This window comes from Macaca thibetana, chromosome 19, assembly GCF_024542745.1.
Source record: "Macaca thibetana thibetana isolate TM-01 chromosome 19, ASM2454274v1, whole genome shotgun sequence".
Classification (NCBI taxonomy): domain Eukaryota; kingdom Metazoa; phylum Chordata; class Mammalia; order Primates; family Cercopithecidae; genus Macaca; species Macaca thibetana.
This window is the reverse complement of record NC_065596.1, coordinates 27,937,707-27,960,361: the sequence shown is the minus strand read 5'-3', so window position 1 is coordinate 27,960,361 and position 22,655 is coordinate 27,937,707. Positions and strand designations below refer to the sequence as shown.

The 22,655-nt window shown below is 56.5% G+C and overlaps 1 protein-coding gene across 6 annotated transcripts; it reads right to left on the bottom strand.

Moving 5' to 3' along the window:
• Nucleotides 1–230: 230 nt before the first annotated feature.
• Nucleotides 231–18,256, bottom strand: CCDC9 (coiled-coil domain containing 9). Of its 6 annotated transcripts, none has more exons than XR_007721754.1 (15): nucleotides 18,176–18,250; nucleotides 15,995–16,068; nucleotides 15,737–15,841; nucleotides 13,995–14,096; nucleotides 13,578–13,829; nucleotides 11,323–11,406; nucleotides 11,063–11,236; nucleotides 9,589–9,770; nucleotides 5,515–5,561; nucleotides 5,285–5,420; nucleotides 4,806–4,899; nucleotides 4,338–4,719; nucleotides 3,862–3,954; nucleotides 2,122–2,521; nucleotides 231–1,919 (listed from the first exon to the last, which is right to left on the bottom strand). XR_007721754.1 is itself a non-coding variant. In XM_050772138.1 (15 exons), exons 2-15 carry the CDS (start codon nucleotides 15,995–15,997, stop codon nucleotides 1,902–1,904), a joined length of 1,722 nt encoding a protein of 573 aa, XP_050628095.1. In that variant the 5' UTR covers nucleotides 15,998–16,068; nucleotides 18,176–18,250; the 3' UTR covers nucleotides 231–1,901. The 6 variants fall into 6 exon arrangements, 5 of the variants coding, with proteins under 5 accessions (XP_050628095.1, XP_050628097.1, XP_050628096.1 ...); XM_050772138.1 differs by having other exon boundaries at nucleotides 2,472–2,521; XM_050772140.1 differs by lacking the exon at nucleotides 231–1,919 and having other exon boundaries at nucleotides 2,031–2,521; nucleotides 15,690–15,837.
• Nucleotides 18,257–22,655: the final 4,399 nt, after the last annotated feature.

The following is a 22,655-nucleotide window of genomic DNA, read 5'->3' as shown; positions in this document are numbered from 1 at the left end:
ACATCTGTCCTTTGCTCCAAGCACACAAAAAACTGGGAAGCCCTTCCCACTGTCTGACCTTCAAAGGCCCTGCTGCTGCTAAGCTTCTTCTCCCTACTCCAACCAAAAAGAGAAGAGCGCCTTAAGGAAGGAGAACAGCCCACCCGGGACGAGAGAGACAAAGGCCACACCCAGGAAGGTCTTCCCCACACAAACTTGGGAGGGGAGGCATCTCTGCAGACAACAGGACAGACACAGCACGAGGCAGCTGAGGCTGTGGTTTATTGCAGATGGACAGATTCAGGGAGGTGAGAAGGCAGATGGGCCGTGGGGTCTGTGCTCAGCATCCCACAGCAGGAGGAGCAGGAGACAGAGCTCAGGATGGGATCTTCCTGATGGTGGAGGACCCGGTCTGACCACAGAGGAGCTGCAAGAGGCAAGGCCCCGAGCCGACACCCCCTGGGCCCCCATTCCGCGGGATGACAGCTCCAGAGACGCTGGGCAATGTCACTAGGAAGGAGACCGGACCCATCCGGAGACGGTGCATCTTCGGCGTGGAGCACAGAGCTCTTGCGGGCTGGTAATGCGGGTTGGGGTGGAAGGGAGAGTTACCCAGGTCCTCGACCCTCCGCGGCCTCTGGCGTCTCTCTGGCTGTCTGGTGGCTCAGGCGGCGGCCAGGGTCGCTGTAGCGGCGGCGGCGGCGGCTCAGCGGCAGCTGGAGCTGGGATCGGGGCCCGCCGGGGACTCCCAGGAGGCAGGAGACGGAGGCAGCGGCGGGCGCCGGGACAGGCGGCGCGCCCGGGCGGGAGGCACACGGAGGGGACGGCGCGCTGGGCTGCGGGCCGGCGGGCGCCGCGGGGGACCGCGTGGGTACCCAGATGAGACCGTAGTATACAGCGAGCAGCACGGCAGCCAGCGAGACGCAGAGGAAGTAGGCACAGACTGGGGCCAAGCGCAGCCAACGCCCCCGTGGGCCCTCGCTCAGCCCCGCGCCGCCGGGGCTCTCGGCGCCGCCGCCCACGCAGCTGGTCCCCCGCATCCCCGCAGCCCACTCCGCTCCGCGCCGCGGCCCGCACAGGCCCCGCCCCCAACCCGCAGGACCGCCCCGCGCTCTAAATCGCCCGCCTCCGACCCCGCCCCCGCCAGGCATGGTCACGCCCACACACGGCTCCGCAGCCTAGGCCCACCCCCTCCAGCCTCCGCCCAACCACCTAACGGCGGTGTTAGCCCCGCCCCCTCGCTCCAGCCCCGCCCCCGCGTTTAGCTCCATCACCTCTATCACCGCCTGCTTCTGCCACAACCCGGTTCTCTTCCCAGACCCAGACTTCATCCAGCCCAGGCGTCTACCCCGCCTCGGAGCCCGCCCCCTCGTCCCGCTCAAGCCCTGCCTGGAGCCCTACGCCGCCCTCTGCCGCAGCCAGTATCTCTCGCTGACTGTCGGACTGTCTACTCCAGCGCTCAAGCCCCGCGCGCTACCCTCTGGCTCCCACAGTCTAGGCCGGAGTCCCTGCTCTCCTCCTCCGCGGGCTCCCGCGCGGCAACCCGACCACGCCCCCGCGGATGGCCCCGCCCCATGACCGGGGCAAGATCCACACCCGCGCGCGCCCACCCCGCCCCCCCCCGCCTAACTCCGCTTGTCGGAATTCCGGCCCCGCCGCTGCGGGACCCGCCGCCTCCAGCACACGCTCAGCCCCCTTCCCTGGTCGCTCAGCACAACCTCAGGCCCCGAGGTTGCACTCCGCCCCTGACCGCAATCGCGCCCCTTGTCCCAGCTCCTCCCCCACCGTCTTCTCTCTAGAGCCAAGGGGTCCAGACTAGGCTCTGGGGAAGAGAGAAGACAGCCTGGAAATCCAGTTAAACCCCTCCTGACGCCCCCTCCCCATCAAGGCGGGGAAGCTTCAGTCCCCTCCCAGCAGCGTCTTCAGGAATTCGGGGAGGCCTGCGGGAGGGGGGGGAGGGAAGACGGATCAGAAGAGTGAAGGAAGACTCCTTCCTCCCGCCTCTTCCAACACGGAAAAGCCCGCCAAGCACAGCGACCCAGCCTGCCCCCTCCAGAAACACAGTTCAAGGGTGAGCGGAAGCACTGCGTTTAATAGGACAAGGCTGGTGCCCGAGTAATTCAAGCCCTTCGGAAGAGTCACCGGCTATCTGCCAGGCCTCGGATGCAATCCTGGAGGCGGGAGATTCGACCCGAGCCGCCCAGGGCCTCCATGGGAGGCTAACGCGGAAGCGCCCCAGCCGTCCCGGTACCGCGACGTCCCCCGTTGGTGGGGCCTTCACCGACTACTGCCCTGGCCCCGCCCGGCTCGCAGACCCTGGCTCCTCCCCCCTTACATTTAACCCTCTCCTGGCTGGAGTGTGGCAGAAGCAGAGGACAGAGGAGCGAGGCGATGGGAGGTTAGTGCAGAGCGCGGAGGCCGCGGTCCGGCGGGCGCGGTCAGCGAGCGGCCCCCGGCGGCGGAGGGGCCGCCACCACCTTGCAGAAACGCACCCTCTGGAAGTCGGTGATCTCCGCCGTCTCCTGGCCCTCGGGGCCCGCCTCTGAGGAGAGAAGGGGCTGAGTCAGCGGAGGGAATTAGTCTTCCTACCTTCCCCCCGGCCCAGGACCACTCCCCCGCCTAGCCACGCCCCTTCCCCGTTCGAGCCCCTGCCACAGCCGGCTTGGCGGTAAGCGGTTTACACAGCCTAGACTAATCCTCTCAGCGGACCCACGCAGCAGCAAACACCCCCAGCAACATAACCCTGTTTACAATCGGGGAAACGCGGGTGTGGTGCGCTCTGTCTCCCGACCAACACGTGGCCCAAGACAGAGCGCCTAGGCCCCCGCACCACCCACCGCTGCAACCTGTCCTCTCCCACCCCCGCCCCATCTCACGGCCTTCACCAACCTCCACCAAGCCAGTCCTAGAGGACCCGCCCTCCCCTTTCCTTCGCCACCGCCTGCTATTCTAACCAGTCCTTCCTCGGCTCTGCACCCCAAATCCTAATCCCACTCTGCGGGGAGGGGAGGCCATCTGAGATTCGAAATCTTACTCCTACGAAGTGTAGGTGGGAGGGGCTCGGCCTCTTGCTCACACTTCGTCGGTCCCAAAATGCTGACGGGGTCCGCATCTCTAATTTGCCCCACTAGGTTGCACCTCAAAACTCTAATCCCAGCCACAGTGAAATCCAGTTTTCTGCCCTTGCACATCTTTTTGGTCTTTTGGAGCCAGTTCAAATTTCGAAGTCCACCTTTAGCTCCTGCACTAGTACACCAACCCCCCCGCTTTTTTTTTTTTTTTTTCCGAGACGGAGTCTCGCTCTGTCGCCCAGGTGGGAGTACAGTGGAGCGATCTCTGCTCACTGCAGCTTCCACCTCCCAGGTTCAAGCGAGCCTCCTGCCTCCCAAGTAGCTGGGATTACAGGCGCATGCCACCACACCCGGCTAATTTTTTTATTTTAGTAAAGACGGGGTTTCACCTTCTTGGCCAGACTGGTCTGGAACTCCTGACCTCAAGTGATCTGCCCACTTCAGCCTCCCTAAGTGCTGGGATTACAGGCATGAGCCAAGGTGTCCGACCACACCCCATTACTTTTAAACCAGTGCTTTCCAAAACCCCTGAGCTCAACTCCAAAATTCTAATCCTTTCCTTACCCCCAACTTCAACCTCCACCCACATACCCAATTCCTATTGGCTTGGCCCATAAAGTTGCCCCTTTGCCCCACCCCTGCCACCCAGCTCCAGTCCCCAATCCCTATCCCAGCTCACCCTTTTCACCTCACCTCTATGGTCCAACTGCTACCTACACACACTCACCCCACTCCCCCAAGCCCTCTGCCCCTCAGCCCCACAGAAAGCAGCAGCAGCAGCCTCCACCCCCTGCCCCATGCACTCCCCCACCTGGAGTTGCCTCAGACCCTTCCTCTTCAGCTTTCTGGGTTCCTGGGAGGCTGGGCCCACTCTCCAGGGAGGCAGGGGCTGACTGGCCACCTCCTAGGGAAGGGGAGGCCCGGTCAAGCCCCCTTTCCCTCCTGACATCTCCCTACCCCAAGAGAGAAGGCCCAGGGGGAGTTGAAGGGGGTTCAAGGACACACCTGGGGGAATGTCATTTGAGGATGTGAATTCTTTATTGGGGAGGGGGCTCGAAGGGCTGGGGCAGGCTCTGGGAGGAGGCATTCCAGAGAAGAGCATGACCGTACAGAAGAGCATGGGCTGACCCCCAACCAACAGCCACGATGGCTATAGGACACACTGGGTCCCAGGGCCCAGCCCCCAAGGGTCCCCCATCAGCCACACCCCTCCAGGGCACGCGCACTTGTGCACACACACACACACACAGAGCCAGCTTCATGCAGTCTCAAAAGGCCAGGCCTCACCCGGAGAGAGGGCGCCAGCCGGGTGGGTGGTCCGGGGAGAATTCAGCTCCACCTCTTCACCCCAATCGGACACGGACTGGTGGCCGCTGGGTGGTGAGAAAGGGCTGGAAGGCGTGCCAGGGGCCTGGGGCTCCGGCGGGGGCTCCTCTGGACTGAAGGGGACTCCGTGGGCCTGCTCACTACAGGGGCTCCCAGTGGGGGCGGCCTCTGGGGCTTGGTGGTCTTGGGCTGGTTCTTCCTCCTCATCACCTTCTTCCACCTCGATCGCCTCCTCCTCCTCGTCGTCCTCACTTATGTCCTCCCATTCTTCATCCTCTTCCCCCTCGTTCTCTTCCCCCTTGTCTTCGGGAGGCTGGTGGGCAGGAGCTGGGATCTTGGGTAGCTTTGGGGACATAGGCAAGTCAGGGCAAGGCACAGGCCCTGAGCCCCCACCCCAGGCCCATGCCCTGAACCGTGGCCCAGCCTCACCTGCGTGGATGTCTCCACAGGGGAAGTGGGCTGTGGAGCCTCAGGGGCTGGGGATGCTGCCCCCTCTTTTGTCTCCCAGCGGTCATCATGGTCACTAGAGGGAACAGAGGGAAGGGGTGATGCCTGGGTGGAGAGTAGATAGGAGGAAGGGCTTCCTGCTTCCACCCTCCCTAGGGAGGAGCTGCCCAGAGCACCTGGCATGTTGGAGCACTGAGGGAATGGCAGATGTGTGTCCCCAGGTGTCAAAGACAGAGAGCAGGGCAGGTGGCAGGAGAGGAGATGGGTAAGGGCAGAAAGGGGACAGATGAGGGTAAAACCAAGAGCCAGATCCCAAGCCCCTCAAACCACAGACCTGCGAGATAGGGCCAAGACAAAGACAGGGACAGACAGATGTACCCACACCTTCACAGCAAGCCAAAGAAGAGGACGCCCTGTGGAGAGCCCTGGGGGTATGCAAACCCACAGAAGGGATGCCCCACCTGTAGGCCCGGGGTGCTGCCTTGGCCTGAGGCCGACTGCTCTTTCTCCTCCTGCGGCTGCTGGCCTCAGCTTTGCGCTGGGACAGGAACTCCCCAAACGTAGGGGGCTTCGGGGGCCGGGCCCAGGCCTGGTCATCTGCAACAGAACCCAGGTATCGGAAAGGGAAGGCGTGGCACACACCACCCGACTCCCAGACCGAGCCTCGGCTCATCCAAGGGCACCCACTCACCATAGCGGTGGGATGGTTCATGGGCAGGGACTGGGCCATCCTTGAACCTGGGGAAAGATAACGGATGAGCGGGCAGCTGGGGGAACACGGTAACAAGAGGATCAAGAAGATAGGAGAGGTCAGGGTCAGAAATCAGATCAGTGACAGATGGTCAACCAGACAGGGGTCACTAGAAGTAGGACAGGGCTGGGCATGGTGGCTCAAGCCTGTAATCCCAGTACTCTGGGAGGCTGAGGCAGACAGATCCCTTAAGCCCAGGAGTTGAAACCAGCCTGGTGAACATGGCGAAGCCCCACCTCTACAAAAAATACAAAAAGTAGCTGGGCGTGGTGGCGCACGCCTGTAATCCCAGCTACTAGGGAGGCTGAGGAGGGAGGATTGCTTAAGCCTGGGAGGTCAAGGCTGCAGTGAGCCATGATCAAGCCACTGTACTTCAGCCTGGGTGTCAGAGGGAGACCCCATCTCAAAAAAAAAATAGGACTGGCCGGGCGTGGTGGCTCAAGCCTGTAATCCCAACACTTTGGGAGGCTGAGACGGGCGGATCATGAGGTCAGGAGATCGAGACCATCCTGGCTAACACGGTGAAACCCCGTCTCTACTAAAAAATAACAAAAAACTAGCCGGGCGAGGTGGCGGGCGCCTGTAGTCCCAGCTACTCAGAGGCTGAGGCGGGAGAATGGCGTCAACCTGGGAGGCGGAACTTGCAGTGAGCTGAGATCCGGCCACTGCACTCCAGCCTGGGCGACAGAGCGAAACTCCGTCTCAAAAAAAAAAAAAAAAAATTGGACCAGGTGATGGGTGAGAGACAAATTTGACAGCATAGTGACAAATACAAAAAGATTCAGAATGTGGGCGCCAAAACAAAAATTTGGGGGAATCACCACAGACCCTTGCCCAAGTACATGACCCCCAACTGACTGACTTTTCCCACTAGTCTCTCTCGCCTCTCCAGCTAAGCAGGCTCTTCCACCACACCTAGCTCCTGCCTTAGGGCCTTAGCGCCTGCTCCTGGAACGTTCTTCCCACATTTTTCACTGGCTCACTCCCTCACCTCCTTTCAGGGCTCCGCTCAGAGGCCTTCCTGAACCCCCAGCTAAGACAATATTAGGGTCGGGCGCGGTGGCTCACACCTGTAATCCCAACACTTTGGGAGGCCAGATGGGTGGATCACCTGAGACCAGGAGTTTGAGACCAGGGTGAAACCCCATGTCTACTAAAAATACAAAAATTAGGCCAGGCGCAGGTGGCTCACGCCTGTAATCCCAGCACTTTGGGAGGCCGAGGCGGGCAGATCATGAGGTCAGGAGATTGAGATCATCCTGGCTAACACGGTGAAACCCCGTCACTACTAAAAATACAAAAAATTAGCCAAGCGTGGTGGCGGACGCCTGTAGTCCCAGCTATTCGGGAGGCTGAGGCAGGAGAATGGCATGAACCTGAGGCAGAGCTTGCAGTGAGGCGAGATCACACCACTGCACTCTAGCCTGGGCGACATAGCAAGACTCTGTCTCAAAAAAAAAAAAAAAAAATTAGCCGGGCATGGTGGCGGGCACCTGTAATCTCAACTACTCCAGAAGCTGAGTCAGGAGAATTACTTGAACCCAGGAGGTGGATGTTGCAGTGAGCTGAGATCACACCACTGCACTCTAGCCTGGGCAACACAGCAAGACTCAGTCTCAAAAAAAAAGAAAATAATATTATTATTATTATTACACAGATTATCTAAATCTAAAATTCTAATCTCCACCCTGGCTGCTTACTCTCCTTCATTGTCCTTCCGGGCCTGACATTAGACCTCTGAATTACCCACCTTGCCCACTACATTCTTAGTTCCACAAAGGCAGAAATGTTTTGTTTGCTGCTGTATCACCTAGAACCTTCTATGACATAGGGGGGACTCAAATATATGCTGATGAAAGCAAGACACCATGCATTTTTTTTTTTTTTTAGAGATAGGGTCTTGCTCTGTGGTCCAGGCTGGAGTGCAGTGGCATCATAACGGCTCACTGCAAATCTCCTGGGTTCAAGCAGTCCTCCAGCCTCGGCCTCCTAACGTGCTGGGATTATGGGGATTATAAACGTGAGCCACTGCGCCTGGCCCACACACACATTTTTTTTTTTTTTTTGAGACGGAGTCTCGCTGTTTCACCCAGGCTGGAGTGCAGTAGCGTGATCTTGGTTCACTGCAAGCTCTGCCTCCCGGGTTCACACCATTCTCCTGCCTCAGCCTCCCGAGTAGCTGGGACTACAGGCGCCCGCCACCACACCTGACTAATTTTTTGTATTTTTAGTAGAGACAGGGTATTACCATGTTAGCCAGGATGGTCTCCATCTCCTGACCTCGTTCGTGATCTGCCCGCCTTGGCCTCCCAAAGTCCTGGGATTACAGGCGTGAGCCACTGCGTCCCGCCATTTTTTGAATTTCTGGTAGAGACGGGGTTTCACCGTGTTGGCCAGGATGGTCTTGATCTCCTGACCTCATGATCCACCCGCCTCGGCCTCCCAAAGTGCTGGGATTACAGACGTGAGCCACTGCACCCAGCCCACACACATATTATTAATCAGACTTGTTGCAAACTGTTTTTGGGACACACAAGAAAAACAAATACTTTCTCACTGTGAACACTGAGAACATCTCCCCAAAAGTCCAGCTGCCTCCTCCTTAGGAAGATCAGCTATAGTATCTGAGCAAAATATTTCTCACACTTGCACAGGCTTAGCTCACAATCCACAACAGAATGCTTCCCGACCACCGGGCAGACAAAATCCTTCTCCTTAGCCAAAGCCAAAACACAAGTTATAGGTGAATGAAAACTTTCAACACAGGAAAGAATGGGGGATGAGGTAAAACCTAAAGTTGCTGATCTTTAAATACTGCCATTTATTGGCTCTTCCTGAACCTTCTCCTTCTTGGCTATGGAAGTTGCTCCCCATGACGACAATGTGATGAGGGCTTTAAGTCTGACTGAATCGGGGGACAGAGTCAAACTTGAGGTTAACAATGCCACTGGGGTAAGGTGGTGGTGCCGGGCGCGGTGGCTCACACCTGTAATCTCAGCACTTTGGGAGATTCAGGTGGGCAAATCATGAGGTCAGGAGTTCAAGACCAGCCAGGCCAACATGGTGAAACCCTGTCTCTACCAAAAATACAAAAATTAGTTGGATGTGGTAGCAGGCACCTGTAATCCCAGCTACACGGGAGGCTGAGGCAGGAGAATGGGTTGAACCCAGGAGGCAGAGGTTGCAGTGAGCCGAGATCACATCACTATACTCCAGCCCAAGCAACACTGCGAGACTCCATCTCCAAAGGAAAAAAAAAAAGAAGAAGGTGATGGTGGGGCATGGAAAGACATTCAGGAATCTGTGTTGGTGGGGACAGGTCAGAGGCTGGCGGGAGGATGCAAAGGTCTAATCGCTGTTAAACAGTCTTCACACCCTCCCTGCATTGGAACTGACGTCCCTGCAGCCACCGGTGTTCTTATCCACTGGAGTGGGCAGAGCTTACTTCCCCGCCCCAGTGAGATGGAGTGTGCTGGCAAAAACAACTGGCACATGTGCCCGCTTGTGCATCTGCCCATGTCAGGGCAAGCGCTCTCCAGGCAGCTGCTGCCCTCAGCCTGGAGAGCAGAATGAACACCCTGGCACAGAATGAGTTCACCCTGCCGCGAGGAGCCAAGCCCAGTGGGACCCACAGCTTAGCGTCCAGCCTGGATCAGATGAGCCCAGCACACCCGTGCATACAGAAGAAATCCTCTCACCCCAGCTGCTCAGGAGGCTAAGGCAGGAGAATTGCTTGAACCCAGGAGGCAGAGGTTTCAGTGAGCTGAGATCGCGCCACTGCACTCCATCCAGACTGGGTGGCAGAGCAAGACTCTGTCTCCAGAAAAAAAAAAAAAAAGAAAACCAGAAGTGCTCTCACGTGCTGCTGAGCTCCGGCAGCTGGTCCACAGCATCTCAGGATATAGCAGTCACTCACTCATACACAGCAGGAGAAACCAGAGAGAGGCACAGGACTTAGAAGTCAGGGCCAAGGTCAAGGTGCCACACAGGGAGGGCAGTAGGGAGGAGACTCACATCCCATCAGTCTTCTCGGCGTCCCACTCGCGCCGCCACTGGCCAGTGGGTTTGCGGTGCCTCTGCAGCCGCTCCTGGTCGATCTTCTCCCTCTCCTGCTTCCAGCGCAGGTACTCCGACCGCTCCCGGCCCGTCATGGACAACGTCATGTCTCCAGCACTGCCCAGGCCAGCTCGGCGGCCCTGCCCCCCAGCCCAGGGGGAGTCAGGGCGCTGTCCCACACCCCACCCCACCCCTAAGCCCCAGGGCACATCCACTTGCTCAAGGTCACACAGGAAAGCAGTGACAAGGCAGAAATCACAACCAAGTAGGCTCAGGTGGCACCTCCTCAGAGAGGCCCTCTCAGATCTGTAGCATCCGTCTGTCCCCTCAGCTGCTGGATTTTTCTCCACAACACTTGGGAGGACCTCACATCTTGCTATATTTTCATTCACTCAGCTCCCACCAATAGAAACCTCATCAAGGAAGGGGCTCTGCCTCAAAACTCTTATCCCGCTGGGCGTGGTGGCTCACGCCTGTAATCCCAGCATTTTGGAAAGCTGAGGGAGGCGGATCACAAGGTCAGGAGATTAAGACCATCCTGGCTAACATGATGAAACCCTCTCTCTACTAAAAATACAAAAAATTAGCCAGGCGTGCGGCTACTCCCAGCTACTCAGGAGGCTGAGGCAGGAGAATGGTGTGAACCCAGGAGGCGGAGCTTGCAGTGAGCCAAGATGGCACCACTGCACTCCAGCCTGGGTGACAGAGCAAGACTCCGTCTCCAAAAAACAAAAAAAATACTGTTAGTAACAAGAAAACCCTCAAACATACCACAAAGCTGTAACAACTAGAGCAGCATGGTACTGACAGAAGAACCAACAGACAAACAATTTGGGGGTGGACCACCAAGTGCAAGGACACTGCCCCTCCCTCCTCTTCTAGGTCAGGTCCCCACCCCTCACACAGCACCTGCCACATGGTAGGTGCCTCATAAATGCTGATGTCATTAACAATGAGGGAAGATTTGCCTTAGCAGGAAGCAAAACATACCACAAATCCTTAATAATTAAAATCCTGGCCAAGCATGGTGGCTCACACCTGTAATCCCAGCATTTTGGGAGGCCGAGGCAGGTAGATTACTTGAGGTCAGGAGTTGCCAAGACCAGCCTGGCCAACATGGTGAAACCCCATCTCTACTGAAAATATGAAAAAATTAGCCAGGCGTGGTGGTGCTCGCCTATAATCTCAGCTACTTGGAAGGCTGAGTCAGAAGAATTGCTTCAACCCGGGAGGTAAAGGTTGCAGTGAGCCGAGATGGCGCCACTGCACTCCAGAATGGGTGACAAAGCAAGACTCGTCTCAATGAAAAAAAAAGTCCTGTGCTACGGCACAAAAAAGGAGAGGCCCCATGGCCCTGATCTGTCTGGTTCCTGCTGCGCAGTCCCCATCATAGCCCTGACAGCCCCGGGGCGTCCTCACTGCCAGCACCCACCTGCCGCTCGTGCTCAAGGCCACAGCGCACCCGCTCAAAGTCAGGGCCACCCCAGTTGCGGCCATGCCGGCGGCTGTCCTCCCGGCGGTCCCTCTCAGATTCCTCCAGAGGCCCGCTGCGTCGCCGGGGATCATCCAGGAAGTTCCGCACCGGGTTGGGTTCAAGCACCCCTTCCTGCAGGCAGCGGAGCAGGGGATTGACGCCGGCTCCCCACAGCCCAGGCAGCTGGGCCCCGCCACGGGGACACCCGCACCACTGACCCGCTGGTTGCGCTCGTACTCGGCAATCTTCTCCATCTCCTCGTTCATCTTCTCAATGTTCTGTCTGCGCCGCTCCTCCCACTCCTGGGGGGATAAAGATAGGGATACCCAGCTTCAGGGAGAACTATTAGGCCGCCCGTGCAGGAGAGGGGCTGCCCAGCAGGCCTGAGGCTCCTCTCCTCGGACTGGTCTGCTGGTGTCTGAGCATTTGCTCTCAGCATGCTCCGTGCTCAAGGTCAGTAGTGAACTAATGAGGCTGGTTGGTCAGGCCTAGTCTATGCAAACAACACAGTATATACTGCACTGGCTTTCCTATTGCGGGGGTCTGGAATTTCAGTACATACTAGACAGAGGGAGCCTGCGTTCAAAACCAGCCTCCAGGCTGACATGGTGGCTTAAACCTCTAATCCAAGCACGTTGGGAGGCCAAGGCAGGAGGATTGCTTGAGTCCAGGAGTTCAAGGCCAGACTAGGCAACAGAGCAAGACCCTGTCTCTACAAAAAATTTTAAACGTGGCCGGGGGTGGTGGCTCACGCCTGTAATACCAGCACTTTGGGAGGCCCAGGCAGGTGGATCACAAGGTCAGGAGATTGAGACCATCCTGGCTAACACAGTGAAACCTCATCTCTACTAAAAATACAAAAAAAAAAAAGAAGACGGGCGTGGTGGCAGGCGCCTGTAGTCCCAGCTACTTGGGAGGCTGAGGCAGGAGAATGGCATGAACCCAGGAGGCGGAACTTACAGTGAGCCAAGATCATGCCACTGCACTCCAGCATAGGCAACAGAGCGAGACTCCGTCTCAAACACAAAAAAGCAGGAACCTGGGTCCCTGAGTGACATCATGGAGCGGGGCCTCGCCCCCTGGACCACCCACCTCCCTGCAGGGCTCGGCATACAAGAGAGAAATAAACTCCTACTCTACTTAGGTCGTGAGATTTTTGGCGTCTTTCTGTGACAGCAGCTTGGCATGCCCAATTTAAGTCTAATTCTTTTTTTTTTTTTTTTTTTTTTTTTTTTGAGACAGAATTTCACTCTTGTTGTCCAGGCTGGAGTACAATGGCGTGATCTCAGCTCACTGCAACCTCCGCCTCCCAGGTTCAAGCACTTCTCCTGCCTCAGCCTCCTGAGTAGCTGAGATAACAGGCGTGTGCCACCATGCCTGGCTCATTTTTTGTATTTTTAGTAGAGACAGGGTTTCACCATGTTGGCCAGGCTGGTCTCGAACTCCTGACTTCAGGTGATCTGCCCACCTTGGCCTCCTGAAGTGTTGAGATTACAGGCGTGAGCCACCGCACCCAGCTTTTTTTTTTTCTGATATGGAGTCTCACTCTGTCACCCAGACTGGAGTGCAGTGGCACCATCTCAGCTCACCGTGACCTCCGCCTCCCAGGTTCAAGTGATCCTCCTGCCTCAACCTCCCAAGTAGCTGGGATGACAGGTGCCCACCACCACGCTCGGCTAATTTTTGAATCTTCTTATTCCCGTGTAAATGCCAGAACCAGAAGCTCACAGGGGAAGTGAGCTGCCCAAGGACAGGTAACTCACAGAACCAGGTTCAACCCATGTCTATGGTGGGCTGTCCGCCACTCAGCTAGACCGCCTCACACCCCGCTGACCTGCACGTCATGGGTGAGTGAGGCAGTTACAGTAAGATCACTGCTCCCCACAAACAAAGCCGGGGACCAACACAAACACAGAAACAGAATGCCACACAGAACCTGTGCCCACAAGCACACCAAACAGAGACAGCCCACCAGACACACACACAGAGCCTGTGCCCACAAGCACACCAGATAGAGACAGCCCACCAGACACACACACTGTGCCAGAAAGGCAGGAGAGGTGGGGACAGAGGATGAGCGGGCAAGCATGCAAGCATGCACCAGAAAGCCAGAAAAAGGGAAACAAAGAGCGAGCGACAGAGGATACACAGCACTAGGTGTTGCAGGAGAGGGAGGGAAGGAAGGCGAGGAGGAATGAGAAGAGGGGGAACACGGGCAGGAGAGAAAGAGACAAGGAGTAACATGCGAGCTCTGGGCGTGAGGAGAGAGGGAAGGAACAGGAGGAAATAGAAGAGGGAGAGCAGGAGGAGGAGGAGGTGGTAAAGGAAGAGAGAAACAGAGCCAGATGCAGAGGCTCGGAGAGAGATGCCGAAAGATGGATATACAGGACAACTGTGCATTTGAGAGGAGGAACAGACAGAAACAGACAACAGAGAACCTCAGCCAGGGCTCCAAGTGCTGCCTAGCTCCTACCTTAGATTTACGGTCAGAGATTGAGGTGTCTCCAGCTCCAGAGAGGTGAGGGGAACCCCGGCCCCGGCCTCTCCGGCCACGGCCCCCACCTCCTCCTCCTCGAGGCTGCTCCCCAGGACTGCCCTCCCAGCTGCGCGATGCTCGGCCCATGCCGGCCCGGCCTCCCTGCTGTGGAGGAGTCCGGCCCCCCTTGCTGGCCCCTGGGGGCCGATGGGTCCCAGGAGACCTCCGGGAAGGACCCAGGTTCTTCTCCTGGAAGAGGGGAGATGGGGAAAATACAGTCACTGGGGCAGGCAGGCATGCGGCCAGGATGGAGGCCACCCACTGGTGCAGGACAGCTGGGGGCTCCTGGGTCCCAGGCCTCAACCCTCTGCCCCTCCCCATCCCCACGATCCCTAACCCCAGTGATGAGCTCACCGACTCCACTGCCACGTTCTCCTTCTCCACTGAGCGGCCCTTTCGGGGAGCTGTGACCGCAACTCCCTCAAGTTCAGCTTTCTTACGGTCTTCCTCAATCTCCTAGGAACAGACACCCGGGGCAGGGAAGCGTCAGGTGCCCTGACCGCCAGACAGCCTCCCACAGACCCCTGATCTCCGACTAAGTCTGGCCCCAGCCCAGGCCTCTCTCCTGGGCTCTGGACAAGGCGGCCACTCATATCCCTCAAACCCCATCACGTTGCTGCCCCACTCAAAACGCTCCTGTGGTGCCCATCTCTGAGTAACAGCCTCCCCCACATCCTGTGGGACCCGTGGGGTCTGGCCTTGGTACCTCCCTGACCTCGTCTCCCACCCTCTGCCCCGCGATCACTCTGGCTTCCTTGCTATTCCCCGAACACATCCAGCTCAAACCTGCCTCGGGGGCTTGGCACCAGCGGCTCCCTCTGCCAGGAACACTTTTCCCAGAGATCTTCCAACCCCTCACCTCCTGCAGGTCTCTGCTCCAATGCTGCCTTCTGGTGAGGCTTTCCCTGAGCACCCTATGGAAACCAGCTCCCTGCCACCCTCTCTGATCTCATCCCATTTGCACCCAGCACCGTGTGCGTCTTGCTCACTGTCTGCTTCCTCCACTACAGCAGAATCTGCCTGGGGACAGGAATGTCGGTCCGCTTTCAGTGATGTATGTCACTGACATGTATCCCAAGTCTAGAACGTTGCCTGGCCCACAAGGGAAATTCCATATGCCTTTTATAAAATGAATGACTTCATGAAGAATGAATAAATGAAACCCATGCCTCCCCCCAGATCCCATCTCAGGGACAGCCACACCACCTACTCAGCAGCCTTGTCCTAAATCCTCCCTCTTCCTCCCCCTGCCCCCAACTGCTCTTTAGTAACTGAGTTCCTCTCAACAGCCCTGCCCTGAGCCAGGTACCTCCTCTCCTACTAGGGTTCCAGCCCCAACTTCCTCCTCGGTCACTGGGCTCCAGTATCACCTCCTCCCACCCACCACCACACAGCACCCAGAGGCGTCTTCCTAAAGAACTATTCTGACGGGTCCCACCCCTGCTCAAGGCTCTCCCTGGTTCCCCAGCGCCCTCAGGACAAAGTTCAAACTCAGCCTGGTGGCATTCAGGGCCCCACACAGCCTAGTCCCTGCTGACCTGCCCAGGTCAATTCTCTCCTAACCAACCCTCCAACTTGAAGCTCCAAGCTCTCTCTCGCTTCCAACATTTGCACAAACTGTTCTCTCTGCCTGAAACATGTTCCCCTCTCCTTCTCAACTGGTTATTGTCTACTCACCACTCAAGCCTCAAAGTCCACTCCTCCAGGAAACCCTTCCTGATATCCCCAAGGCTGGGCAGGAGCCTCCTCCAGACTCCCACAGACCCCTGGATTTCCTGATTCCAGACTTGTCCACTCTGGGACATCCCTGACTAGACGGTGGACCCTGGAGGGGTAGGCCTGGGTCTGTCTCAATCACAGCTGTATCCCCAGCACCACTCAGCACCGGGGCTGGTACGGTAAAGATCTTGGGGAATACTTGTGAACAAATGAATGAATTAATGAATAATGGAATGAAAGAAGGGATGTCAGGCTAAGGCCTTTGGCTTTTATCCTGACAGTGATGGGGAGCCATGAAAAGGTTTTAAGGGAGAGGTGAGAAAAACTCACTGCGGGGAAGAGAGGGGATGGGGTCTCCCAGGGCGGGGCTAGGGCACCTGGTAGCGCCGGATGAGGGCCTCATTCTTCCGCCGAAGAGCCTCGATCCTCTTGTCCAACTCAGCATCCTTCTCCTCCTTTGATTTCAAATCGAGTGTGGCTGCCTGAGACCGGGAGGCAGTTGAGGGATGGAAGGAAAAACCTCCATCCATACCAGGGATTTTCCCCTGGGGTCTGAGAGTCTCCCCCCCTGGATCCCATCCTCCCAAGCCCCCTTCCCCAAAACTGAGATTCTAGAGACCCACTTTCAGCCTCACCATTTCGCTGGCTCGGTGGGGTCAAGGTCCCAGCAAACCTCCCCTGCAGAATCTAGACACAGCACTGAGGGTTCCTGGGGGCAGAGGAAAAAGAAGGACTAAGGCCAATGGCCCCCCAATCTACTTCGTCCTCTAACATACTGGGGGCTCCTCGTAGCCATACACAAAAAAAACCTGTACTGCAAGAGAATTGTAGCCCTCACTCTCCCTCCCTTCAACTGCCAGCTCTACCTTCTCCATAGAAATTAAGATGGGCCAGGTGTGGTGGCTCACGCCTGTAATCCCAGCACTTTGGGAGGCCCAGACGGGCGGATCACGAGGTCAGGAGATCGAGACCATACTGGCTAACAGGGTGAAACCCCATCTCTACTAAAAAAAAAAATACAAAAAAATTAGCCAGGCAGGCCGGGCGTGGTGGCTCACGCCTGTAATCCCAGCACTTTGGGAGGCCGAGATGGGCGGATCACAAGGTCAGGAGATCGAGACTATCCTAGATAACACGGTGAAACGCCATCTCTACTAAAAATACAAAAATTAGCCGGATGTGGTGGCGGGCGCCTGTAGTCCCAGCTACAGGCTGAGGAAGCAGAATGGCGTGAACCCGGGAAAGCAGAGCTTGCAGTGAGCCGAGATCGCGCCACTGCACTCCAGCCTGGGCAACAGAGCGAGACTCCGTCCCAAAAAAAAAAAACAAAAAGAAAGAAATTAAGACTCGGCCCTTTCATGATCTTTGTGGACTCACCCAGTTCCCATGTAAACAATCTAGTGAAACCCACCTTGGGGATATTCTGGCCCCCACCCACTACTTAAGTATCCAACACTGCTCTCCTCCAAACGCAGATTCTAGTCCAGCCTGCATACCCTGTGGTATGAGTGCTAGCCCGGTTCCCTATCGAGAGTTCCAACTACAACCCCTCCAACCAGCCTGCACAAGAAAGTTCCAGACCCACCTCCCTGTGCTCATCCTGGTGCCTCTCATATTCAGGCGAATATTCTAGCTCCGCCAGGTAAGGTTCAGAAACATTCCTAATCCCACGCTCAAAGAAAGTCTGAACCCCACTCTTATTGGCTGCCCAAGTTTTCAGAGAACACGCCAAGCCCACACCTTCCCCAGGGACTTCCTAGTCCCGGTCTTCAGCACCCTAAGGAAGCTCAACAGCCTCCCGCCTCCCCCGAAAGGATTCTGTACACAGGCCCAGAACTCACTGGCGAGGCTTCCTGGAACTGGCCTTTTGCCCCACTGAATACTCCACCAGCCCCAACCAACAAGAAATACCCAGGCCCGCCCCAGATTTTCTGTGCAAAGCTCCAGCCTCAATCCAGCTGGGAATGCCAGGGCCACTTCCCCGACATCCTGGAAACCGCTCTAGCCCCGCCCCAACCCATGGGCCATTAATCTAGCCCCCCTCCCGACTTTCTCCCAGGCAACAGCCCAGACCCGCCCCTCCCATCTCTTATTATTATTATTCCATCCCCGCCTCCGGCCTTCCCAGTCAACCCTCCGGCCCCGCCTCCGATTGGCCTGGCCAACTTCCTGGACACGCCCCCTGACTCCCTCCCACACCTCGTTACGTCAGCATCTGGCCCCACCCGTGGCTTCCCCAGGGTTCTGGCTCAGCTCCCCGCTTCCCCGCCAACGCTCTGGCCGCGCCCGTGGCTCAGACGAAACTTTCTGGCTCCACCCCCAGCATTCCCCGCCAGCTCCCTGGCCCCGCCCCCTGGCTCCCCACTATAAAGTGGCCCCGCCCCCGGCACGCGTCAGCCTCTGGGTCCGCCCCCAACGTCCCGGCCAACAATCTGGACCCACTTCCAGTCAGGCAAAACTTTCTGGCCCCGCCCACAGCGCGTCCGCCGGGCATCGGAGCCCCGCCACACAGCTGTCCAAGCAACATATGGCCCCGCCCACAGCCCAGCCACAACTTTTAGGCCCCGCCCACAGCCGCCGGCCCAGGCTCGGGCCCCGCCCCGCCTCGGCCCTACCCACCCCCCCCAACGGCCCGCCGCGCCAGCGCCCCTCCAGCTTCCCATGTGGGCGTCCTGTCCCCGCCCCCCGCAGAGTACTCCGACCCCGCCCCCGCCGGCGGCTCCCCACCCCGCCCACGCCTGTTCGCGCTCCCCGCCACGTGGAGCTTCAGGCCCCGCCTTCTCTGGGCGCGCTCCCGGCCCCCTCCCCCCGGTCACCTGTCCCGGAGACCCCCCGGCGTCCGCTACTCCAGCTCCGTCGGCCTCTGCGTCCGCAGCTCCCGGGCCACGCGCGTCACTTCCTGCCCGCACCACGTGAGGCAGAGAAATAAAGAGGGTCACTTCCGGCCCTGTGGGACCGTTTCCGGGAGCCTTAAAGGGGCCGCGTCTCCGCAGTGGAGGTGGGATCGGGGCCACCTGGCCCCCCGGGTGTTTTGGAAGCTCATCCAATTTCCTTCTGCCTGAATTACCAACTTCCAGGAAAAGGAGACACCGTCCTCACTCCCTGGCCTCTACCTCTTTCTTCAAGCTGTTTCCGCCTCCAGCCCCTTATTCCTGGTTTCTGTCAGTAGATGCCAAGCATTGGGCACTGACGCCTGGAAGGCTGACCTGGTTCGAGCCCCTCGTGCCAATGAAACCTAAGAGTTCGCTTTAGAAGCTTCAGATGTTCAACCGGCGGGGGGCGGCTCACACTTCTAATCCCAGAACCTTGGGAGGCCGAGGCGGGCGGATCACCTGAGGTCAGAAGTTCGAGATCAGCCTGGCCAACATTGTGAAATCCCATCTCTACAAAAAAATTAGCCGGTTGTGGTGGCGCGCGCCTGTAACCCCAGCAACTTGGGAGGCTGAAGCAGGAGAATCGCTTGAACCGGGGAGGCAGAGGTTGCCGTGAGCCGAGATCATGCCACCGCACCCAGCCTAGACGACAGAGCGTACTCCTTCTCAAAAATAAATTTAAATGCCGGCCGGGATGGCTCACGCTTGTAAGCCCAGCACTTTGGGAAGCCAAGGAGGGCGGATCACTTGAGGCCAGGAGTTCGAGACCATCCAGGCCAACATGGTGAAACCCCGTCTCTACTAAATATACAAAAAAATTAGCCGGGCATGGTGGCGGGTGCCTGTAGTCTCAGCTACTCAGGATGCTGAGGCAGCAGAATGGCGTGAACCTGGGAGGCGGAGCTTGCAGTGAGCCGAGATCGCACCACTGCACTCCAGCTTGGACGACGGAGAGAGACTCCATCTCAAAAAAAAAAATACAAAAATTAGCTAGGCTTGGTGGCGGGCACCTGTAATTCCAGCTACTTGGGAGGCTGGGGCTGGAGAATCGCTTGAACCTGGGAGGCAGAGGTTGCAGTGAGCCGAGATTGCACCACCACACTGCAGCCTGGGCGACCAAGGAGATTCCGTCTCAAAATGAAATAAAATAGGCTGGGCGCCCTGGCTCACACCTGTAATCCCAGCACTTTGGGAGTCTGAGGCGGGTGGATCACCTGAGGTCAGGAGTTTGAGACCAGCCTGACCAACGTGGTGAAACCCTGTCTCTACTAAAAAATACAAAAATTAGCCAGGCATGGTGGCAGGCACCTGTGACGCCTGTAATCCCACCTACAGGCTGAAGCAGGAGAATCGCTTAAACCCGGCAAGCAGAGGTTGCAGTGAGCTGAGATCGTGCCATTGCACTCCAGCCTGGGCGACAAAGCAAGACTCCGTCTCAAAAAACTAAATAAAATAAAATAACTGGCTGGGCACAGTGGCTCACGCCTGTAATCCCAGCACTTTGGGAGGCTGAGGCGGGTGGATCACAAGGTCAGGAGTTCGAGACCAGCCTGGCTAACATAGTGAAACCCGTCTCTACTAAAAATACAAAAATTAGCTGGACGTAGCGGCAGATGCCTGTAATCCCAGCTCCTTGGGAGGCTAAGACAGAGAATTGCTTGAACCAGGGAGGCAGAGGTTGCAGTGAGGCAAGATCGCACCACTGCACTCCAGCCTGGGCGACAGAGTGAGACTCTGTGTCGAAAATAAATAAATAAAATCATAAAATATAAAATAAAATAAACGTTCAACTGATAGAATCAGTCGTTCATTCTCCCAAATCAGCATTGACTGCCAGGCTGTGTACTGGGGGGGAAAGGTTGGAGGGGGAAGTGAGATGATGAACAAAGCTGACCCCATCCTTGTCCTCCTGAGGGAAGACACAAGTAAATGGGAAATAGCAGCACCTGTGGGAGATGCCTGGCAAGAGGGGCAGGAGAGGCCCAAGGGTGAGAGGCTGCCTGAGCAGGCCCAAGGATACAACCTATGCAAAGGCCCTGTGGTGAATGAGCTGGGTGCATTCCCAAAACTACAAGATACTCAAAGTAACAATAGCTGAATAGCTGCAAAGTCCAGGAGTTTACGGCATTAACCAAAATTTTAGACATAATAAAGCTATTGTGACAAGCCAACCAGGCACTGAGGCTCACACCTGTAACCCTTGCTCCTTGGAAGGCTGAGGCAGGAGAATCACTTGAACCTGGGAAATGGAGGTTGCAGTGGGCCAAGGTTGCGCCATTGCACTCCAGCCTGGGCAACAAAATCGAAACTCTGTCTCAGAATAAATACATAAATACATAAATACATAAAAAAGCTATTGTGACAGATGATGATGAATGCTATAGAATACCCTCAGAGAAGGTGAATGACCGTTATAAGTGAACAGACCAGATTCCCTGCGGTGCTAGTAATTTTATTTTGTGATTTAAGAGATGGAAAGTGGAAGTACCTGGTAATTGCTTACCACTTATATGGCTACTGTTTACAGCCTTTCAGAGATACCAATGAAACCTAATCCTCTTATAATTGTCCAAATAGCAATCTATGCATGTAACAAAATTCACTTGCAGGCCGGTGCAGTGACTTGTGCCTGTAATCCCAGAACTTTGGGAGGCCAAGGTGGGCAGATCACTTTAGCTCAGGAATTCAAGACCAGCCTGGGCAACATAGTGAGACCCAGTCTCCACCAAAAAAAAATTTAAAAGTAGGCCAAATACAGTGGCTCATGCCTGTAATTCCAATACTTCGGGAGGCAGAAGTGGGAGGATCATTTAAGGCCAGGAGCTAGCTCGAGACCAGCCTGGCCAACATAGTGAGACCCCCACCTCTGTGTGTGTGTGTGTGTGTGTATTTTTTTTCTTTTCTTTTTCTTTTCTCTTTTTTTTTTGAGACAGCTTTTGCTCTTTTTGCCCAGGCCAGAGTGCAATGGCACAATCTCGGCTCACTGCAATCTCTGCCTCCCAGGTTGAAGCAATTCTCTGCCTCAGCCTCCCGAGTAGGTGGGATTACAGGCATGTGCCACCATGCCTGGCTAGTTTTTTTGTATTTTTAGGAGAGACAGGGTTTCACCATTTTGACCAGGCTTGTCTTGAACTCCTGACCTCGTGATCCACCCGGCTCGGCCTCCCAAAGTGCTGGGATTACAGGCGTGAGCCACTATGCCCTGCTGATTGTTTTCAACACGTGAACTTCGACAGACACATTCAAACCATGGCAACTGTTCCGACAGAAAGAGGCTGCCCAGAGCACCCTAGGCAGAGCTGACTTGATGGAGCCTGAGCATTGTGTGTGTCACCGCTGCTGCCCTCTCCAGCCACATCACTCTCTTTTGTGCATCCTCACACTCCATGTTCTTAGCCAGTGGTTCTCCATGGAGGTAATTTTGCCCCCTAAAGGACGTTTCACAATGACTAGGAACATTTCTGGTTGTCACAGGAGAGGGTCCTCTTGCCATCTAGTGGGCAGAGGCCAGGGCTGCTCCTGAACATCTTCCAGTGCCCAGGCCAGTCCCCAAGATAAAGACTCAGCCTCGGCCAGGCATCGTGGCTCATGCCTGTAATCCCAGGACTTTGGGAGGCCAAGGCAGGAGGATCACCTGAGGTCAGGAATTCAAGACCGGCCTGGCCAACATGGTGAAATCCTGTCTCTACTAAAACTACACACACAAAAAAATAAATTAGCCAGCCGTGGTGGTGTGCGCCTGTAAACCCAGCTACTTGGGAGGCTGAGGCAGGAGAATCATTTGAACCCAGGAGGCAGAGGCTTCAGTGAGCTGAGATCACATCATTGCACTCCAGCCAGGGGGACAGAACAAGACTCCATCTCAAAAAAAAAAAAAAAAAAAAAAATTATCCAAGAGTGTCAGTGCATGCCTGTAGTCCCAGCTACTCGGGAGGCTGAGGCAGAAGAATCGCTTGACCCTGACAGGCAGAGGTTGCAGTGAGTTGAGATCCTGCCACTGCACTTTAGCCTGGGTGACACAGCGACACCCTGTCTCAAAAAAATAAGTAAGTACACACACACACACACACACACACACACACACACACACACACACACACAAATTAATCGGGCATGGCCGGGTGCGGTGGCTCACACCTGTAATCCCAGCACTTTGGGAGGCCAAGGTGGGTTAATCACCTGAAGTCAGGAGTTCATGACCAGCCTGGCCAACATGGTGAAACCCTGTCTCTACTAAAAATGTAAAAAAAAATGGCCGGGCACGGTGGCTCAAGCCTGTAATCCCAGCACTTTGGGAGGCCGAGGCGGGCGGATCACAAGGTCAGGAGATCGAGACCACAGTGAAACCCCGTCTCTACTAAAAATACAAAAAATTAGCTGGGCGCGGTGGCGGGTGCCTGTAGTCCCAGCTACTCAGGAGGCT